This window comes from Prunus mume, linkage group LG7, assembly GCF_029339155.1.
Source record: "Prunus mume cultivar Tortuosa linkage group LG7, ASM2933915v1, whole genome shotgun sequence".
Taxonomy (NCBI): Eukaryota; Viridiplantae; Streptophyta; class Magnoliopsida; order Rosales; family Rosaceae; genus Prunus; species Prunus mume.
The window spans coordinates 17567483-17587690 of NC_142704.1; the positions used below are offsets into that span (position 1 = coordinate 17567483).

General features: G+C 37.5%; 2 protein-coding genes across 3 annotated transcripts; both read left to right on the top strand.

Moving 5' to 3' along the window:
• Positions 1 to 8407: 8407 nt before the first annotated feature.
• Positions 8408 to 14695, top strand: HOS1 (ubiquitin-protein ligase). The gene is given in 12 exon segments (XM_008240210.3): positions 8408 to 8670; positions 8808 to 9189; positions 9279 to 9413; positions 9517 to 9692; positions 10313 to 10717; positions 10827 to 10985; positions 11552 to 11738; positions 11741 to 12048; positions 12578 to 12715; positions 13053 to 13418; positions 13420 to 13781; positions 13944 to 14695. Coding segments are annotated over 12 exon segments (2838 nt in total). The 5' UTR covers positions 8408 to 8631; the 3' UTR covers positions 14125 to 14695.
• Positions 14308 to 19842, top strand: LOC103337061 (kihadalactone A synthase LFS-like). Of its 2 annotated transcripts, XM_089041251.1 has the most exons (13): positions 14308 to 14927; positions 15472 to 15661; positions 15758 to 15950; positions 16261 to 16338; positions 16530 to 16581; positions 16758 to 16879; positions 17059 to 17159; positions 17279 to 17337; positions 17668 to 17724; positions 17842 to 17887; positions 18449 to 18528; positions 19499 to 19571; positions 19625 to 19842. In XM_089041251.1, exons 2-12 carry the CDS (start codon positions 15584 to 15586, stop codon positions 19560 to 19562), a joined length of 930 nt encoding a protein of 309 aa, XP_088897377.1. In that variant the 5' UTR covers positions 14308 to 14927; positions 15472 to 15583; the 3' UTR covers positions 19563 to 19571; positions 19625 to 19842. The 2 variants fall into 2 exon arrangements, with proteins under 2 accessions (XP_088897377.1, XP_088897376.1); XM_089041250.1 differs by having other exon boundaries at positions 19499 to 19842.
• Positions 19843 to 20208: the final 366 nt, after the last annotated feature.

Below are 20208 nucleotides of genomic sequence, written 5' to 3' on the forward strand. Positions count from 1 at the left end.
TCAGGGATTTTGGGGGCTCAAGGTCCCTGCCCTAATGAAGAATTCCTATTTTTAGACATCTCCCATCCTCTATTTTCTCCCCTCTTTCATGGTCAGATCTGATGAAGGAAAGAAATGGGTATACATTCTGGTTCGAAGGATGATTCCCACTTTACGCGCCAACATCCCATGGTTCGCTGGGTGTTTCTTGCTTGAAACTTGTTCCTTCCCATGTGCTGGAGCCTCCCAACAGCTCTGCACACATGGCCTTTCAATCTTCACCCGTGACTTTGTTTTCTATCCAGCTGCTGATGGTTTTGCAGATCATTATTTTATTTATATGGGCCTTCTAGAACAAAGGGTTGACTTATCAAATAAATGGGCCAACTTCACCAAGTTTTGGCCTATTTTGTTGAGGTGTTGGGCTAATTTTGGTTAAGCTAATGGGCTATTTTGACTAAGGTAATGGACTATTTTGGTTGGGATATTTTCTCTCTTGTGCTCACCCATATGTTTGGGCCTAAGAAATGGGCCTGAGTTCCGAGGCTCCCAAGCAACCCGGAACTTCCATTTCTCGGCCCATCAATGGGCCTCATGACAACTTATTACCATCCATACTACAACCCACTCAAGCAAGCCCCGAGTATTTGAGTGGCTTGGGGCCCACTCAAGCTTGTGGCGTGATTGGGTGCGGAATAATAATTCCTTGCTTGGCGTGGTATATCGCTTGACGTGCTTCAATTTTATTGTCCTTGAAGAGGGACACGGTATTTAGTTCAGCACGGGCTTGTATTTTATAATATTATTTCAGTCTTTGGCATGTCAAATTATTTATTTAGCATGGCACGTGGACTATGACTTGTATATGACGAGCCTTAATGTACTTGATATGTGACTTTTCTTACAATATCGTATTAGACCGAAAACTTATTTGGGCCTAACCATGGACTTTTTTGGGCCTTAACATTACCATTATTGTTCACGTGACAATGTGATATATCGAGTGCATATGTTCTTTCACATTTGGTAGGTGGGACTGGACTGAATTATTTCAATTAAAATGGACAAGAGTCATGATGTTGTCTAGTGAGCTCGGACTGGGCCTATTAAAGTGGACAACAGACAACAATCGGTGGAACTCATAAGGATTTGTTTGGACGCAACTTTCCAATGCAATCCAATTCGGATCACCAAACGATAACGAACATGAAAAAGTTAATACTATTCTATAGGGCCGTGGGCAGTAACAAGGTTAGGTTTAACTTGTAATGTTGAGGTTAGGCCTACTTTCGCAACCAACTTGCTCTTCACATCCTTTCATGGTTGTGTTCCAAACCAAAAATCCCAATTTTGAACCTTTTCTTGAAAACCCTATATCTTTTTATTCTCTATCTCTATGAATCTTTTGTGAAAGCTCCAATGACTCATTTCACTAAACCCTAAAACCCACCCACTCTCCCTCATTTCGATTCATAATTTCTAGGGTTTCGTGTGGAAGAACCTCTCAATGCCCCTATCGACAATGCTCTCAGCCAACCATCCCCATTGTTTCTTAGCATCGAAACAACACCATGGTCACAAAGGGTAATCGCAAGACTTCATCTTCACCGGCTGCTCCTGGCCACATACTATCTCGTTTCGTGCTCTTGCGCTCCGTCGCTACCCAATCTTCAGTCTCTACGATTGCTGAATTCCCTTCCATGCCCTCCTCCTCACGACGTTCTTGTTTTATTGGTGCCTCACTTGTTCATTACCGTCATCTGCTCACGCAATTTGTTTCTCTGGCAAATTCTACTCGGTATTTTAATATTGTTTGTCATAATCCGTTGCTTATTGAAGAAGATTTTGATCTTTCTAGTTTTGGGTCCATCTTCGTTGATTTTCTCACTCGTCATCGTCTCCTATGGTTGGTTCAAGGTTTGTCGTTGCCTAATTTTCAGATTGTCTCCAACTTCTATGCTAACTTTTCTACTGAACCCATTGCTTCCAATCTTCATTCTGACATTGTTGTGAGTGTGAATGGTGTACTTGTTCCCGTCAATTTCGTGTTTATTGTAATTTCCCTTGATTTGGCCCTTATTTGACCTGGTGCCACTTGTGAGCCAGTTCCAGATTCCATTCCACGCCTTCAGCTTGTAAATCTCCTCTATGTTTCTCAACCCGAAGTTCTTCCAACCGAGCTCTCTTTAGGTATGATGTCCCAATGGACTCGCACTTTATATATGCTTGTTTGTAACTTCTTGAATCTTACTTCCCAACATGGAAAAGTGAGTTAGAAGGTTGCCTATCTTCTATTCCAGCTTGTGATTGATCACTTCTTTAGTGTAGAGTTCTACATCCATGACAGCATCACCACCACTGGTGCCACCAATGCCTCTGTTAGTGTAGAGTTCTCACCGCTCTTGCTGCTCATGTTGGTGTTCTTGTGCTTCCTATGGATGACATTGGCTCTTTCAATTCTATCAAAGTAAAGAATCATATCACTCTCCATCGCCAGAGATGCTCATTGTACCTCTGGTGGTCTCTCTCTATCGAACAAGCACTTTTGGACTCATTTTCTGCTTCCCATAAAGTGATGCATGAGCTTCTTCGCCACATCTAAAATCGTCTTGATACTTATAGTGAGCTACTGTTAACTCTTGTTGGTCATATCCAGTCGCATGATCCTTCTTCTTGTCCCTCTCAGGCTCACAGTCTCTAAGGTCCTTCTATTTGTTTTTGGCTTTATTCTTATGTTCTAATTTTGTTGATTTCTCTGTGTTCCTTAGCTTTCCTAAACAAAAAGAGGGAGAAAACTTTTGTTACATATATTAGTTAGGGAAAGTAACTTGTCTTTTGGTAGTTAGAAGCATGTTATTTAGGGGGAGAAATTTTTATATTTTATTTTGTGATATCAGAACTTGTAATGTCTTGCCTAACCACTTATTATATGAAGAATTGTTGTTTAATTGTGCCAAGTTTTGTTTGTGGATTTTCAATTCTATTTTGCTTCACTGGTGGCTTATTTGTTGGTGTGTGGAAGTTACAAGAACTGAATGTTTGTTGGGCATAGTGAATTAGGTTGTTTAGTTTTTCCTTGTAAATGTGTCTGCAATGTAATCTAATGTTTTGTCTAGGAAATGCTAAAGGGGAAGATTGTTAGTATGAAAATTGTATTGGCATTTCCTAGACTCTAGCATAGGTCGGGAATTAGTGTGTGAATTTCTGTTATTGGAAGTTTTGGTGCAACATATTCAAACCCGGATTTTCAAAGTATGACTTGATCGATATGAGAAAATTGATTTCAGGTAAATCATGACATAATTATGCATTCATGATAGGATTCTTAGTTAGAGTCATTTTCACTCAAGTGCTTATGTGTTTGTCTTATTTTTAATAAGATTAGATTTTATCTCTTGAGATTACTTTCATAGTTGGACCTTATTTTGATTCTCGTTAAAACTTTACTTTTCCTCTTATGACTTAGAGGGCACGTTGCTCTATTAAAGTCCTCTCCTACCTAATTGGTTTCATTGATTTATCTTGGTAAATAATATTTCCTTATATAATAGTTAATTTTAGCGAAAGACATTCTTCTCAAATTGTGCAAAAGATTGATGTTTTTTATTATGATCCTAAAAGAATCAAATATGACATTGATGAAAAGTCATGCGCTTTCTTGCACTTAGACTTTTCAAAGTGAAAACCTCTTTTGCATAAAATGTAACATCCCACATCGATCAACGGAGAGAAGGTGATGTGCCTTATATGTACATGCCCACCTCCATCTAGCACAAGACCTTTTGGGAGCTCACTGGCTTCGGAGTCATGGGAATTCTGAAGTTAAGCGAGTTGGGGCTAGAGCAATCCTAGGATGGGTGACCCCTTAGGAAGTTGCTTTTTAGTTTTCAGAAACAAAACCGTGAGGGCAAAGAGTGGGGCCTAAAGCAGACAATATCGTGCTACGGTGGAGATGATCTTGGGATGTGACAATTTGGTATTAGAGCCACTCTTTGTGGTGTGAGAGTGCCGACGAGGACGTCGGGCCCCTAAGGGGGTGGATTGTAACATCCCACATGAATCAACAAAGAGGAGGTGATGTGTTTTATATGTACATAGGGGTGCCATTTTAGACCGAAAAAATCACAAAAACCAACCGACAATTTACTGCAATGGAACCACAATCGTGGGAAACCTAATTGCATTTACGGTTGGGGTTGATGTATTTGATTTTCAAAACTTTCGGTTACCTTAAACTGCGACTATATTTATAAATAAATAAAAATTACATTTTGTATATAACATTGGTGCTCAAAACAACACAACGGGGTCTTTCAAATCCACTCACCACTATCAACACTAGAGTTTGTAATTTTAATTTGTAACATTAATGCATTGCATTTTCCTTTTAGTTTGTAACTTTAATTAACTTTGAATTGGATTTTTCCTTTGGGTTGTAACTTTAATTCATTTTGCATTGTATTTTCCTTTTGGTTTGTAACTTTGAAGGATTTAGAATTAGAATGCTTGAGAAGTTGAGGTTGTGAATGCTTGAGAAGTTTAACTTTAATTGGAATGCTTAGAATTGTACCTTTAATTTTCTTTAGGTTGTGAATGTTTGAGAAGTTGAGGTTGTGAATTTATATTTTTGGGTTAAAGTATGCTTGAAATCAAAAGGCTTCAAAAGAATCATCAAAATTAGGCCTAAAATGTGGAAGATTGGATTTTTATAACAAAAAAAGAACTTGCGGTTTTAAACCGCTAATTCATGGTAACCAGATCGCTCTTTGCGGTTTCAAAAATCACCATACCACAAATAGTCGGTCGGTTTGCGGTTTGGGCAAAAATTCACGGTTACCGAACCACAATCACCCCTATATGTACATGCCCACCTCCATTTAGCACAAGACCTTTTAGGAGCTTACTAGCTTTGGAGTCATGGGAACTCCGAAGTTAAGCGAGTTGGGGCTAGAGCAATCCTAGGATGGGTGACCCACTGAGAAGTTGCTTGTGAGTTCCCAGAAACATAACCATGAAGGCAGAGAGGGGAGCCTAAAGAGGACAATATTGTGCTACGGTAGAGCCGATCCTAGGATGTGACATAAAAGGTTGGGTGCCTCCTCTTTGGTACTCATGACTTTCAAGATTAGTATGTGAGCATATAAAATTCCTAAGAAAGCTATTGTGCATAACTTTGAGACAAGTCATCAGGTGTTCCATGTTTACTTGGTGATTGATCAAATACATTCATATTGCGTATTCGGTGACTCATATGGTTGTGGGTACCAAGACCGTGATGACGGTTTTTCTTCGGCTAGCTTAAAGCAATTGTGACCAATATTGCGTTCAACATAAGGAGTGTCGAAAGATCATTCCATGACAGAAGTTGAGTTATTAAGAAGTTGGTAAATATTATATAGAATGTGTGTAGGATATGCATGTGAGTACTTCTTGTAATCATGGTTCTATAGTGGATTTGTTTTAATTGAGGTGTCTTGTGGATTTTCCCCAAAAGTGGGGTTTTACCACGTAAAATAATTCTCTGTGTGTTCTTTTATTTTATACTCTACCTATTTTAGGATTGATAAGCCATATCAATCATGCTGTTGAAGTTTATTTTTATTATTGATTATAATTTTAAATTGGCCTATCACCCCATCTCTAGGCATTCTTAGTCATCCAATGGGTAATTTCAGATGTTTTTCTATCTTAGTTAGCCAAGTGAAGTGGAGTGTGATAATGAGATGAATGAGCTGTTTTTCAAGACGGAATTGGCTAACATTGATTGTATTATGAAAATCCAGAAGATAGTAAGATTGACTTAACTTTGAAGAGAGCGACTAAATCCAAGAAGAACAAGAGCAACAAGAAGTTAAAGGTTTTATTAGATTAAGTATGTTATCAGAAGCATGTATTAGTAAAGGTTTTGGACCTCAAATTATAAACTAATTTTGAAATACACATATGAATAGGCTTGAATTTATAACACCCATATTTTGGCTAGAAAGGTTGTATATGCAAGGCCCATTATGAAATTTTATCCAAATTCAATGATGCTGGGCATCTCACATCCACCTTGAACGCAGTTTAAACCTTACTGATGCACGATAAGGCATCACTCTAGTGGGTTTCTTCGTTGCTGAAACGGAACCATCACAAGTGGGGTAAATTTGCCCTCCTTAGGGAGTGGATAAACTTTGTTCACTTAGAAGACATCAAGATAGCGTCGGCTAAAAAAAAGGCCTATGTTATTACTATTGACTATAAGGAGGTAAGCAAAGAAGTTAGTTGATAAGGGACCTTGGTTTGTGCATGATCATATCTTCTCTATGCAGCCATGGCTTGATGCTTGTTCCTTGGAGGACATCAACCCTTACTTGGCTTCATTTGGGATCTAAGCTAATGGGAACCCACTTGGTCAAATGAATGCTAAAAACGGAACTATCATAGCAAAAAAAAATTGGAGTGCTATTTCCGTGGAGGACCCAAATCAAACTAGTATGCGTGGTTTTCTTCATATGTGGGTCCAGCTTGATACGTCCTGTCCCCTTCAACGTGGGTTCTGGCTACCAAGCCATAAGAGTGCTCGATCTTGGGTCACATTACGGTACAAAGGCCTCCGTCACTTTGTCAGCAATGTAATCACCCTTTGTGTCCAGTGGTTGAAAGCATGTGCAATCACCCTTTGTGTCCAGTAGTTGAAAATGATGGACCGGTTTTGGGGCATGGATGGTAACCGATGTTGTTTGTGGTCATACTCTTATTTCTTTTGTGCATCCTGAAAAGTAGTCTCGACCGGTGGAGCCCGAGACATCCCAATGACATCGGAGAGTGGACATGATGGTGATCAAACAGTCAAATGACACTCTCGTGAGGGCTGACCTATTCTGTCACAACTCGACAATGTTAGAGATGGTTGCCAACACACACTTGAGCACTCTTATTGTATCTAACGGCAGGATGGGACTGAAAGGAGATGGTTATGTGAGCCTATCGGAGTCGTATAGTATTTTTACTTCACATGTACATGTATCCTATATCTCTCGCACTAATGCACCAATCTTCTTTTAGTGCCCATCCATGTCACTGTCTAGGGATAATTCACTCCTCTATTGAGCCATGTGCTGGTGCCAAGGTGTGAGAAATTCCCCCCTGACAATATGGGAGATGAAGCAAATATTTAATTGGTGGACTCTACTAAGTCTGACAATGATCCAATTCTTTCTCTTTCTACCCATACTCGCTACGCAGATGCTACTTGTGTTGTCACTTCCAATATGTTTGGTGGATAGCGAAAAAGCACTAGTCTGCAATTGTACGAAATGGGTAAAATCATTTTGCCTTCTCTGCATCCATGCATGATGGACACACTTTGGCAAAGAAAAAGGGATTGTGGTGCTCACCCGTTCAGCTAAAAGATTTCATCATAACCATGTTATGGGAGGTTCAATATGATTTTCTAGCAGGGGGAAAATTGGATGTAAAGGTCCCTTAAAGGCCACCAAAAATTGTAAGAACCGGGTATCTGAAAATCAGTTATGTGAAGTGGACGTGAGTCCATTTAAGGAGCTAGAGGTGGTGGAATTACGATTGAAGAAGTCTAGAAATTAACTATTTTCTCTTATGGATGGTGGTGGTGGCTGGCCAACAGCCACAGGAGAACCATGATACAAAAATTAACCATGGTACTGTCAAAGGGGGAGGAATCCCTTGAGAGTTTCATACATCAAAAATCCCATTTTGGCGCAATTTTCTGAATTACCTTTGCTCCACCTTTTATTGGTTGTTAGGTCTTGACGTCTAGTTGCTACCACAATATGCAACTCGTCTGCTCCACTTGTGTCTCTGCTTCACATCAGTGACACTTATGGAGTTGACGATGCTTTTAAAGTGCATTTGGCACTTACCTCTCGAATTATGGTAGCGCTATTTGTAGTTGTAATGACGTATCCATAACTATTTTTCATCCTTTGTTTTGGTTACAGGTTCCTTTTCTTTGGTTGCGATTCGATGTTGGTGACTGGTCACGGGTGGTGCGGCTTTTCCTTGATCCTTATCCTTCGGCTTTTTTATGTTTGTGATGTATTTTACTTCCATTGTGTTGGCTTTATGCCCTTTTTGCTTTCTTAGATTAGTTCGGGTTTAAGATCTTCATTCTATTAGTGCGCTTTAGTTTTAGCTAAATTTGTTCTTGAGTTTTATTTCTGGGGGATTCTTTTGTGGGTATTTTTGTCCTACTCTGATATAGTGTTCTTTGCCCTTTTGTGGGTCTTGAATGAATTGCTACTCTGACCCAAAAGAAAAAAAAAATTTATTTGCTATATTTTAAGCCCAATATTTTATACATTTAACAATAAGCCCAATTATATTCAAATCCATTCAGCCCAATTTTACATCTAACCGAACTTCACATCTAACTAAGGCTGAAGCTAACTAATAACCCTACCTCTTCTTTTGGGCAGATTAACCCCTACCTCTCTTTCCCACTCAAAACCCTAGCATTTCAACGTCTTCTTCTTTTCTCCTCTCTTGTTCTTCTTCTTCTGTTCTCTGTTCTCTTGTTCTCTCATTTATCTCACAACTCACTCAACTACAGAATCCATCCCCACTCACCCAACCACAAACCTCATCCCTAACCCACTGAATCGAACAAACCCAACCCTCAATATATCAATGTTACGAAACCACCCTCACCTCCCCGAAGATCTTCAGGTGCCTTTTTGCTTTTACCTCATTTCAATTCGTTTCCAAATCTGCAGCGACGACTGCAGATTGACTACTGAAGTTTTAGGGTTTAGGGTTTAAGGACCTGTTAAATGTAATGTATGTACTTAATTTCAATTTTTCAGGAAGCATTGGAACACTTGGCATCTATTGATCTGATTGACTTATGCAATGAGGCTAAAGTTGAGCGCTGTCGGGCAACAAGAGACCTGAGAAGCTGTGGGCGATATGTAATGGATGTGCTTATCTCTTGTGGACATGCTTCATTATGTGCAGAGTGTAGCCAGCGTTGTGATGTCTGCCCAATTTGTAGAATTCCAATACCAAAAAATGGCGAAAAATTACGTCGTCGTCTTTACGATCAGTGTTCAGAAGCTCGCCTTATATCCAAAAAGAGATTTCAAGAGAAAGAGGATGGGGAGGAGCATATATCTGCTGACGTCCAACGCCTTTATTCTCTATTTGATGTCGCCCTGGAGAATAACTTAGTTTCTTTGATATGCCACTGTATCCTTTAGTGAACTTTTGCCTTTCTTGAAACTCTACTGTCACTTGTGTTAAATGTTCATATGTTTTCTTTGACATAGATTAAACAGATGTTACAGATGTTTGTTTGGATGAAAGTGCAGTGTCCAGTGATCCTGTTATTGCTTTTTTATTGGATGAAGTGGTTGTTAAGGATTGGTGCAAACGAACATTCCAGAACATCATCACAGAACTTCAAGGCATTTGTATCCTTATATCATTTTTCAAAATTTTTGAAATATGTTATTTTCTGCTCATGTATACTTTGCATATTTGAATGATTTGTATTTCTTAATATATTATCCTAAGATAATCTTGAAACAGAACAGATGAAATCTATGTTGAGTGCACTTCTTAAGTTCTCAGCACAATTGGCTGGCATATCTAATGTGCTTGATGTTCTGGATTCATCTTTTAAGGGGTCTCTTTCAGCTCAGCTTCAAGACTTGCACCAGCTTCAAGAGAGCATATTGAAGACAACGCAGGTCGTTGCTATGATGGTTTACCCTTTTTGTTCTTCGTGATGGTGGCACCTGATTTTTATTTGTGTGAGGATACTTGCTATTATACATAATTACATAGCATAATTGCCAACAAAAAATTGTTTAAGTTTAGAGCTTGATGTTGATAAATCTGCAGATCTAGAAATTCAGTTCGGACAATTGAACCTTCTCAAACTGTTTCTTTTTAAGAACCAAAAGATTTGTGATATCATATTATACATGCTTCAGTTTTTCTAATTTTTAATAGTTTGTAATTTAAACTATCGAGGTAGTACTAACTTTTTAGCTATAATAATTTCGAAGCCCTTGAAAGCACAAGAAGCTACAGCATATCAGACTTTAGTTTATAGAAAGATAAACTGTTTTCTATGTTGCATATTTTACTCGTGTTCCTAAAAATTTATTGTAGCACAATTGCTACCTGTGATCTTTTGGTATTTTATGATATTAATTACTTTGTGAGTTTGGTTGAATCTTACATGTTTTCTTCTATATGCTTTTCAATTATGGATTTCCAAAGAGACCAGGTTGCCAATAAAAGTTCCTATATGTCTGCAAATATTTTGTAATTGTTGTTTGACATTTGATTTTTTTATTTTCAGCATATGGAGGCCATGATATGGTGTCTACGACATGAATTCCTTGAGAATGTGAGGCCTAGCAATGCTAATTTCACATTGTGGTGTTCTCTTGTACGGGAAAGGAAGTCAGCTGCAATTAAGCGTTCTTGGCCTGATGCAGTAAATAACTCTGAAGAGCCCACGGGAGAGGAAGGTACCCTGTTTATTGAAGACGCCCTGGTAAATCTGGAGATTGAGCAGGGAAATACAGTGAAACTGGTAGAAGAATTAAAACTTGCATCTTTGCAGAAGGATGGAGTCTCATCAATTTTCAGTTCTGAGATAGGGGGGGTTGCAGGATGCTATCCATTTGAAAATGTTCGAGCTGCTGTTGATATACTTTTTCTATGTGGTAGTTCAGATTTGGTGGTTGCGAAGCAAGCGATTGTATCCTTTCTTTTTCTTTGAATTTTGTTTGTTTCTTTTAATTGTGCATTTCCTGAATTTCCCCCTCCCCCACCTCCAGGGATATCTGTATTTCCTTAATCTATAACAGTTTCTGTACTACCTATTTGATCGGCATTGGACAATGCCTGATGAGCAATGGAGACACATTGTAGAGGATTTTGGAGCTACCTTTGGCATACCCAGGCATTTATTATTGGAATCCTTAATTTTTTATCTCTTGGATGATCACACAGATGAGGCTCTGCAGGTAAGTTCTGCTTAATTTTTCCAGATGGTTATTCCTTTTGAATGCCAGTTTTTCTCTCTCAATGGTCAATGCCATAAGATTCGTGTTTAACCAATTGTATCAAGATTCAGTGACATTATTTAATTCAAATTTTATGCTCAATTCGTATGTCTATGGTCAGGCTGTGGCATTCTAGGGGGAGGGTTCTTCTCCAGTCCTTGCTAATCTAGGAAAAGAGATTGCGACTTGAGAATATCAAATAAGATTTTGAGTCAAATGTAATTTACTTATTTTATTTTAAATAAGACAGATCTGACTCTATCTGTTGTGGTGCTGCTTGTTTGAGTTCAAAGTAGACCATTATTATTTTTTAAATAATTAAAATTAATTGGTTTACGTATAATGTTTATCCAAGCTAATAGGGATGAAAGTTTTGATTGGGGGTAAAACCAAGAAATATTCTAGTGCTGTTGCAAGTTGTTATATTTGTAGAAGGCAGTTCAAATTTATGCCTTTTGTTTGATATTAGATTATTTAGTCCCGGATTCATTTTAATGCTTGATTCGACTTTATAATATATTTCTCAGGAAGCTTGTCACCTTCTTCCAGAGATCTCAGGCCCAGCAACTCATTCTAAGATTGCACAAGTACTACTAGAAAGGGGGAACCCTGATACAGCCCTTTCAGTTTTACGATGGTCCGGGCGTGATGGTACATCAAAACCAATTTCACTTAGTGAGGCTGTAACTGCAGTTCGGGTAAGGGTAGAGTGTGGACTTTTACCGAAGCATTTATACATCAAAGAATGCTTTGCACCAAAGTCAAGGAGAAGAAGTTGAAGTGTGGACAATTTGGTGATGTAACTGATGATTCAACATGCAAATATAGGGGTTGGGAAGACTGGGTGGAGATATTGGTTACTGAAATTTGTGTCCTTTGTATACGAAGGAACATGGTAGATCGAATGATAGAGTTGCCGTGGAATTCTGATGAAGAGAAACATCTCCATAAGTGCTTGTTAGATTATACTATTGATGATCCTTCCTCAATTATTGGAAGCCTTCTTGTCGTATTCTATATTCAGGTAATTATTATCTATTTTTATTGTTAACTTCAAAATTGAGTATTTTGGTTCAGCATCTTACTAGTGCTATGCTGTTATGCATTGTAACCTTTAAGAAAAGCATCATCATTTATGTTGGCAGTTTCTGTAGCTCATAATACGTTTAAAGCTTGAGAATTTATGTTCATTTGGGGCCAGTTAATGGTGTGAGAAATACTTGCTTTAAAGTTTATGAAAGTCAATCAATGTTTGATTATGCATATCATTATTGCTGCAGCTCTCTCCACAATTTTTTGTGTAGTTCAGGATGGCTTGCAAATGGAATGGATCACAGGCCCTTTGCATTTACCTTTGAGGCATTTAAGCACTTTAAGGAGTCACTATTTTTTGAACTATGTCATCTGGTTTTCTTATATTATTAGTTTGTAGACTGTTTTATCTACTTATTTATTGAAGATATTCTCAGTAGTTAGTTCTATTAAAAGAGCAAGTTCTGTGTTGAGATTTTCTGACATAAAATTGCCCATTTTCCTTCCTTATGCCATTTCAGCGCTACCGGTACTCTGAAGCTTACCATATTGATCAAATACTTAAAAACGCAGAGCAGGAGTTCATCTCAAAGAATTCTGTCAGTGAAGAAGTTTTATCTAGAATGAGATCAATGAGCGGCTGGAGAACAGGATTAATTGTAAGTTGTTTAATTTTTTAAGAGCGTATGAGGACACCTTTGCCACTTTAATAACCTAATTTGTGGAGGGTATAGTCATTGACCATGTGATTTTCTTTGCTTTATTCTTAAGTTTGATATTTAAGTCATTTGTAATGCAATATGTAACTGAACTGGTTACAAGCAGCTTATTCGACCCCAATGTTAACATTCTTATATGACAATCAGACAGTGATTGCATCCTTAGGAGAAAGCCATTGACATAATTGTTTCCATTGATTTAAGCATATTGGAGTGAGTCTCTTTGCGGGTACATGGTGCTTTCCTTGTTTTGTAATTAGATGCATTTGATGAACAGGATAAATGCATGGAGTTGCTACCAGAAGTCCAACGACAACAAGTAAAGGCTGGAAAGTTTCTTGAGATATCTGGTGCCACCTCTAGTGAAGTTGAAATTTCAGCAACATGTCCTCTTCCAGAGGTGCAAGTGTCAAAATCAACTAGTTTACTGATTCCTTCGTCCGTTGATATTTCTCATGCTTTATGGACGGATCGCATGAATCCTTCCTGGAAATCTTCAATATCTGAAACCCCCCAAAAAAGAGTGGCGTTAGTTGACAGTTATCGCTCTGACCTAGGTAACCATGGTTCTTCAGTTCTGAATGAAAGGTTATTTACCAATTCTGAAATGCAATGGAAGCCTGATAATAGCATAAACAAGTCCTTTCAATTTTGAGGATGCATCAACTCCTGAAATTCATTGGGCTACTCCCTCCTCAGCAGTTAAGGGTGGGAACAGGAGTTCATTTAAATTACTTTCAAATAGCCATCTCCAGGACAATCAATATGATAAGATGTCACCAGAAACCGAAAAGAACAGGAGCTTCAACCCTTTCAGAAATACAAGTCCTTTACACTACTACAGCGCTAATTCTAATCCAGTAACTACACCAAGCAGCAACAATGGCCAGTTTAAAGATTCTGCAATGAACCCGCATCGCGTGTCCAGTAAGGCATATTATCCAGATAGGGATGATAGAACTTGGGATATGGTTTCCAAGGATGACTCAATGGACATTTCCTTGAGGTGAGTGTTCAAATTTTTTATTTTTCCCTTCATTTCGCCTGCCCCATTAAAATCTCGTTTACTTTGTTACTTGTGTGGTATAACTGTTTGAGAAGGTTTACATTGACATTCATTTCAGTGTCTTATTTCTTTTTAATACAAATTTTTTTTCTTAATATTCAGCTATGGAGAAAAGAGTTTTGGAATTGAGGACAGAAATTTGAATCATGGACCAAGATGGAGGTCTGATGAAACCAGTGACGAGGAAGAGGAGCAGAGTCCACAGAAAGCCATTGACATCACTCATCATACCCCTACTAGTACTACAAGGGGAGTCAGAAGAAGCAGATTTTCCAAGAGATGAAGATCTTCCAGCTGCTCGTTTTAAACTTCAAAATGGAATCCATATCCCGCTGTGGTCTTTCCTCAGTACGGTTTGGGGAGAAGGTGGCCTTCAAGGGCTATAGAGATCAAAGCTGGTTTATTGTACATGGGGTTCATGCTGATTGAATTCAAGGGTTCCCTTTGGAGGGCAAGTAATTATAGTATACATAATGCACTGTTTAATAGTTGTGAAGTGAGGCTTAGATCAGATGCCTAATTTGATGGGTTATCTCCATTTCTTCCTGCAAGTTGCTTCCAAGTTGATCAGAGATGAATTTCTAGTTTTCTACCGGCTACAAACTGTGAAAACCCGGCGAGAATTTTGAACCATTGAAGTAATCTCAATGCTGAGAGAGCCTGAGGCAAAAGGCTGTTGGTAGTTTCAACATTTTGCTAAGATGTATTTTAACGTAGTGCGCGTTTGTGGATGAGAATGATAATGTCCAATTAACCAAAGAAATACTGATTGCACTGTGTCGTTTAGGATTTGCATACATCTTTTGTATGCATTTAACAATGGTCTAGGTAATGATCAATGTCCTTGATGGAAATGGTTGATTAATATCTTGAGAATTTGTAATTAAGGGTGTGTTTTTTCTTAGTGCCAACATGCTTTCAAATAAGTAAGAAGAACTTTTGTAGCATTTATGTTGAAATAGAGAAAAGTACTTGTTGGGTTACAAAGCTCATTTGTTTCTTGCTTTTTTAGAAGGTGTTTCTAACTCTTGTATGTACAAGAGCTATCTGTCCTTACCATTGGGTTCTACTAACAAAGTAACAAAAGTAAGTAACAATATTAACACTCTCAATTTAGCTTTTAGCGATATTGACACTCTCATTTTAAGTTTGGACGATATATAGACACTCTCGATTTAGCTTTTAACAATATAGACACTCTTTTAGAATGTTAATTTTGACACTCTACATGCTCACTTTAGCTTTTAGCGATATTGACACTCTCAGTTTAAAGTAGTGATACAAACACTCTCAAATTTAGCTTCTAAAGATATTGAAATTCTCATTTAACTTTTAATGATATTGACACTCTAAAAATATTCAAAGAAGTTCTAAATTCGAACTCTCCTGCTAGCTAACGAGATCTAACCCAGTAAAAAATGGCGTTGACTTGTAGAGGTTTTAGGTTCAATCCCCATAACATCTTGGTTGTGTGTGTGTGAGAAACCCTTCCCCTCTAATTTAGATTATTGCTTATACTAAAAATAAAAAAATTCGAACTCTCCCCATACTCGTTAATGAAAAAAAAATCGTCCCCAAATTTTTTTTTTTTTTTGACTCCTCGAACCAAAATGTTTATACTACTGTGGAGGGAGTCAGCAACGGTCCGTGCTCCAGCTTTCGCCACCAGTGCTATTTTCCTTCTTCTCTCCCCAAACTCCAAGTCCCACCAAAACTGAGTTTCAAAAGCAGAGGAGAAGAAGATGACAGCGGCTCTAAAACTGCCTATCATAGACTTGTCCTCACCAGATTCCCTCTCCTCCGCCACTTCCATCCGTCAGGTTCTCACTGAGAAATTGTTTTCCTTTTATTTTTATTTTATGTCGAATTGAATCGCACTATATTTATAGGAAGATAATTAATTTATAAATATGCAGGCGTGCATAGAGTGTGGTTTCTTCTACTTAGTGAATCATGGTGTTGAGGAAGAGTTGCTCGGGCGAGTGTTCGAGGAGAGCAGCAAGCTGTTTTCGCTGCCATTGGAGGACAAGTTGAAATTGGCTCGCAAGCAACACAGAGGTTACACCCCACTCTTTTCCGAGAACCTCGATCCCACTTCCACTTCCAAAGGTTCGTTCTTTCTTATCATCCAATCTCTCATGGTATTTTTTCTTTTTTTCTTTTAAAGAATTTTTTGTTTTTGTTTTGGCTGAGCCTATGGTAGGTGATTGAGCGAGACAATAAAAGTAAATTCAGTATAATTTACAAATATGTTGGTTGAATCTATACTTTGTAACAATGGGATGGAAGTAAAAATGATTTCTTTTTGCTGAAATATATCATGGGATTATGCTTTGTGTGTACTATCTATCTAATTTGTTGTGCTGAATGGAAAAGAAGGAAGGATGTTGATTTTAGTTTTGGGTCGAATGTGAAACAGGTGACTCGAAAGAGAGTTATTATATCGGACCGTTAGATGACTTAACTCGGAGTAATTTGAATCAATGGCCTTCAGAAGGTATGGAAGCATTTTCTTTAATGTTAATTATGGTAGCATGACAATGAATTTTCTTATGCAGAGTTACATTCCTTTTAAGTAAATAGTTTTTTATTTTATTTTTTTTTAATATTTTATGGTAACCTAAAAAAGTTGAATAGTTTTGTGATTGAGCATTGTTTTCATCTTGTTCCCTTTAAGGAAATATACAGATATCCTACCATCTTGGAGACCGACAATGGAATCCTACTATAGAAAAGTCCTGTAAGTGTCTCCTTGTAACAATTTTTACTTCCCAGCATTGTACATCTAGTAAGAATTGTTGTCACAATTCTTTTCATTATATATTTAGTATGCTTATTGGTTTCTTCATACTAATTTTATTTCAAACGTCTTATATAAATGTCTATGAATGCCTGGTGCTTGATTTGCTGCCTCAGGTCTGCTGGAAAAAGATTAATCTCACTGATTGCCCTGGCATTGAACCTGGATGAGGAGTTTTTCGAGAAAGAGGGGGCGCTGAATAAGCCAACAGCAGTTCTTCGCCTTTTGCACTATCCAGGTGAAGTATATCACCCTAAAGCTTCAATATAGGTGTCTCTCTTTTTGTAATTTACTGATTACTAGTGTCGCTTAAATTTCTTTTATTTATTTTATTGTAATTTTGTCTTATGTGTTTTATTTCAGGGTAGTTTTCTTTTTCCATTTTCTATCTTTCATGCCTTGGTATACATTATTTAGGTAAACTGGGATCAACTGATGAAGAAATATACGGTGCTTCTGCTCATTCAGATTATGGGATGGTCACTCTCCTTGCATCAAATGGAGTTCCTGGACTTCAGGCATGGCTTTTTTTTTTTAGTCAATTGTCAATTGTTGTTGTCACCGAACACCTGATGATTCCTTGTGAAACTCAATTATGATATTCTTAGCTGGGTTTTCATTTTTAACACTTTGACAGGTTTGTAGGGAAAAATCTAAACAACCACGGATCTGGGAAGATGTTCTTCACATAGATGGGTAAGTTCAAGATCATGAATTTTTATGTAAATGGATGTATGATTGGTATAACAATTTTGAGCCCACTGTATATGTTCTTTAATCATTTATGTGCAGAGTCCCACATAACATATTTGATAAGATATATGGAGTCGCATTGACTTTGTTAAATTTATCTTTTAGACCACACTGTTAAAAGTTAAGCACTCGCTATAGCTTTTTTATTTTTAGACCATTAATAAGGAAGGGTATTTGTTTTGGGTTATCTTACAAGCATCCTACATGTTTACGGAAGTGCATCTGTGACTGAGGGTAACTTTGTCTGATGATGTTCAAACTTTGAATATGTAGGGCATTCATTGTTAACATTGGGGACATGTTGGAGAGGTGGACTAATTGTTTGTTCAGGTAATTTGTTATTTTATTAACTTGAAGGGCTATTTTCTTCTGACCAAGCTTATACATGTTTTAAAATTTAGAACCCTGAGGCCTGCATAAATTTTCTCTTCTGTGATTTATTTGTAGGTCAACACTGCATAGAGTGATGCCAGCAGGACAAGAACGCTACTCTGTAATCATTTACCTTTTGGTCCAATTTTTACTTGCTTATTAAGAACATTTCGTATGACTACACTTCAGAATGAAATGGTATTATTAGTTCCCATTCTATTGAAGAAGACAAACCTCCAAGTCAAATGAATTTTTTCAGTGTGCTACGTTTTGACATCCTTAAAAGGGAAAAAATTTATGAAAATGGTTGGGCTGAACTTTTTTTGTGTGCTATCTGCAATAGCACCTGCTCTGAAAGTGTCGAACAAAATTTCTTGGACATGAGACAATGTGGTAGCATTTCCTATTAAATAAATATAAAGTTGTAGTATCTTTTGATTTTTAATTTCTAAACTAAATGCTAGTGAGAAGTTGGCTAGTTGCTAGCTGAAAATGATAATGACAAACTTAATTTACATAAGAGGCAACAAAACTGAATTGTCTTATAATGCCACGAAATATGCAATTTAATGGCCTCTGCTTTTATTTTTTGAGTCATTAAGTTATGCTCTTTGCTCTCTTCCATCAAGGGAACTATCTTGTCATAATTGAGTGTCGAATTAAGATGCCTCAATATTTTCAGGTGGCATTCTTCTTAGACCCCAATGAAGACTTTGTGGTAGAATGTCTGAAAAGTTGTTGCAGTGAAGCATCACCCCCAAGGTAAAACCCCCCATTTTACTGTCCTCCCTGGTGTCAATTTTCACTTCCATTTATGCCAACAATTCTTTAGCTTTTCTCTGTTTTAGTTTCATTTTGCTTAATGTCATGCCATGTAGAACTTGTCCTTACAAAATCGAAAATTCTCTTGCAAGGGAAAGGTATCTAAGAGGTCATATGCTACTTGTAAGTTGTCCATTGTTTCAATATGCCACATTGGAGACATGACAATCCACCATGCTTTCATGCCTAACATACTTGTCAGTCCATTCTATCAATACTGGTTTTGATAGCTGGATGGTAGTCATTTCCCCATTACGTAGATGCCTTTCACTTTCCTACCATGTACCAACGTTCAAGGAGGACATCATACTAATGCATTTTAATCCAACTTATTGGTTACTCCTTTAGTGGAATCTAGTCCAGTTGCTTAGTAGAACCCTGTTTCTGATACCAAATGTTATGTCCCACGTGTAATACTTGCGCTTACAAAGTTCGGCTTGCAAGGGGAGGGTACCCTAGAGCTCATATACTACTTCAAGATGTTTTACTTTTTCCAAAATGGGATATTTGGGACATGCCACTTAGTAGTGTGCATCAAGAGCGTGACCATTAAATAGTCCTTGCCTTAGTTTCTTATTCTAAATCGCTGCTGCAATGGTACTGTTAAAAGCTACTTATAGGATGGTTTGAAAGGCCTGCTGTTATTTTCTTGTGGCATGTCCTCCATCTTTATGCAAGTAAATCTTCCTTCAAACAGAACAATGATCTGGAGAGCACAATCAAGAAGTAGTAATACGAATGTTATTTTGGATATCAGAATTGAAAGTTTTATTAGAACATGAGTAAAGCATTCCTCAAATTTCATGTTTGGCTTGTCACATTTCCTTGTTAAAGGAGAACATATTTTCCTTCTCCTGTTTGGCTTTAATCAAGATACACTGGAGATAATATTTATGAATCATCCTTGCAGATTTCCTCCCATCCGCAGCGGGGACTACCTGAAAGAGCGACTCAGGCTTACATATGGCTCATAGGACTGAATTTAAAAGCACTGACTTAGCTCTTCAGATCCTAGGCTGCATCTGGTGGTATATGCAAACTAAAAGGTGTCATGAGCCCTCACTGTCTTTTGTAGGTGCAAGTACATGATGATGATATTATGTGATTATAAACGGCTTTTAGAACCATATAAGTTATAACTCAATACATGTTGTTCCATAATTCTGTTTTCCATGGAAACAAATTACTTGGTATTTAGATTCTGACCCCAAAAAAAGAAACAAAGAAAAGAAAGAGGTTATATTTTGTCTTTTAGATTTGACCGTTTAGTTTAAATTTTGTTTGCATCCATGTTTAAAAAAATGTATATATAAAAGGGAGTTCTTAAACTTTTTGGTGTGGGTTGAGAAGAGGGTTTTAATTGAAGAGATGTAGTGACTGAATTTTGGTTGAACATGCTAAAGTGATTTCATGCAATGCAACTGATACATGAATTCCATTGAAATCATGGATAAAATGTTTTTAAGTTTTGTTACACAATTAATAGTAAAAATCCAAACTGATTGACAATTCAATTGTTACTCTAGTGGTTCATTAAAAACAAAATTGTTACCATTGTGTCATAGACTGAGAACCAAGAGAGGAGTTACTAGTTATTCTTGGCGATGAATGTGGATACTC

Coding starts and splice junctions, on each gene's coding strand:
- LOC103337061 (XM_089041250.1), top strand. CDS start 15,584: ATGACAGCGGCTCTAAAACTGCCTATCATAGACTTGTCCTCACCAGAT. Junction 15,662..15,757: donor CCGCCACTTCCATCCGTCAG/GTTCTCACTGAG, acceptor ATAAATATGCAG/GCGTGCATAGAGTGTGGTTT. Junction 18,529..19,498: donor AGTGAAGCATCACCCCCAAG/GTAAAACCCCCC, acceptor TCATCCTTGCAG/ATTTCCTCCCATCCGCAGCG.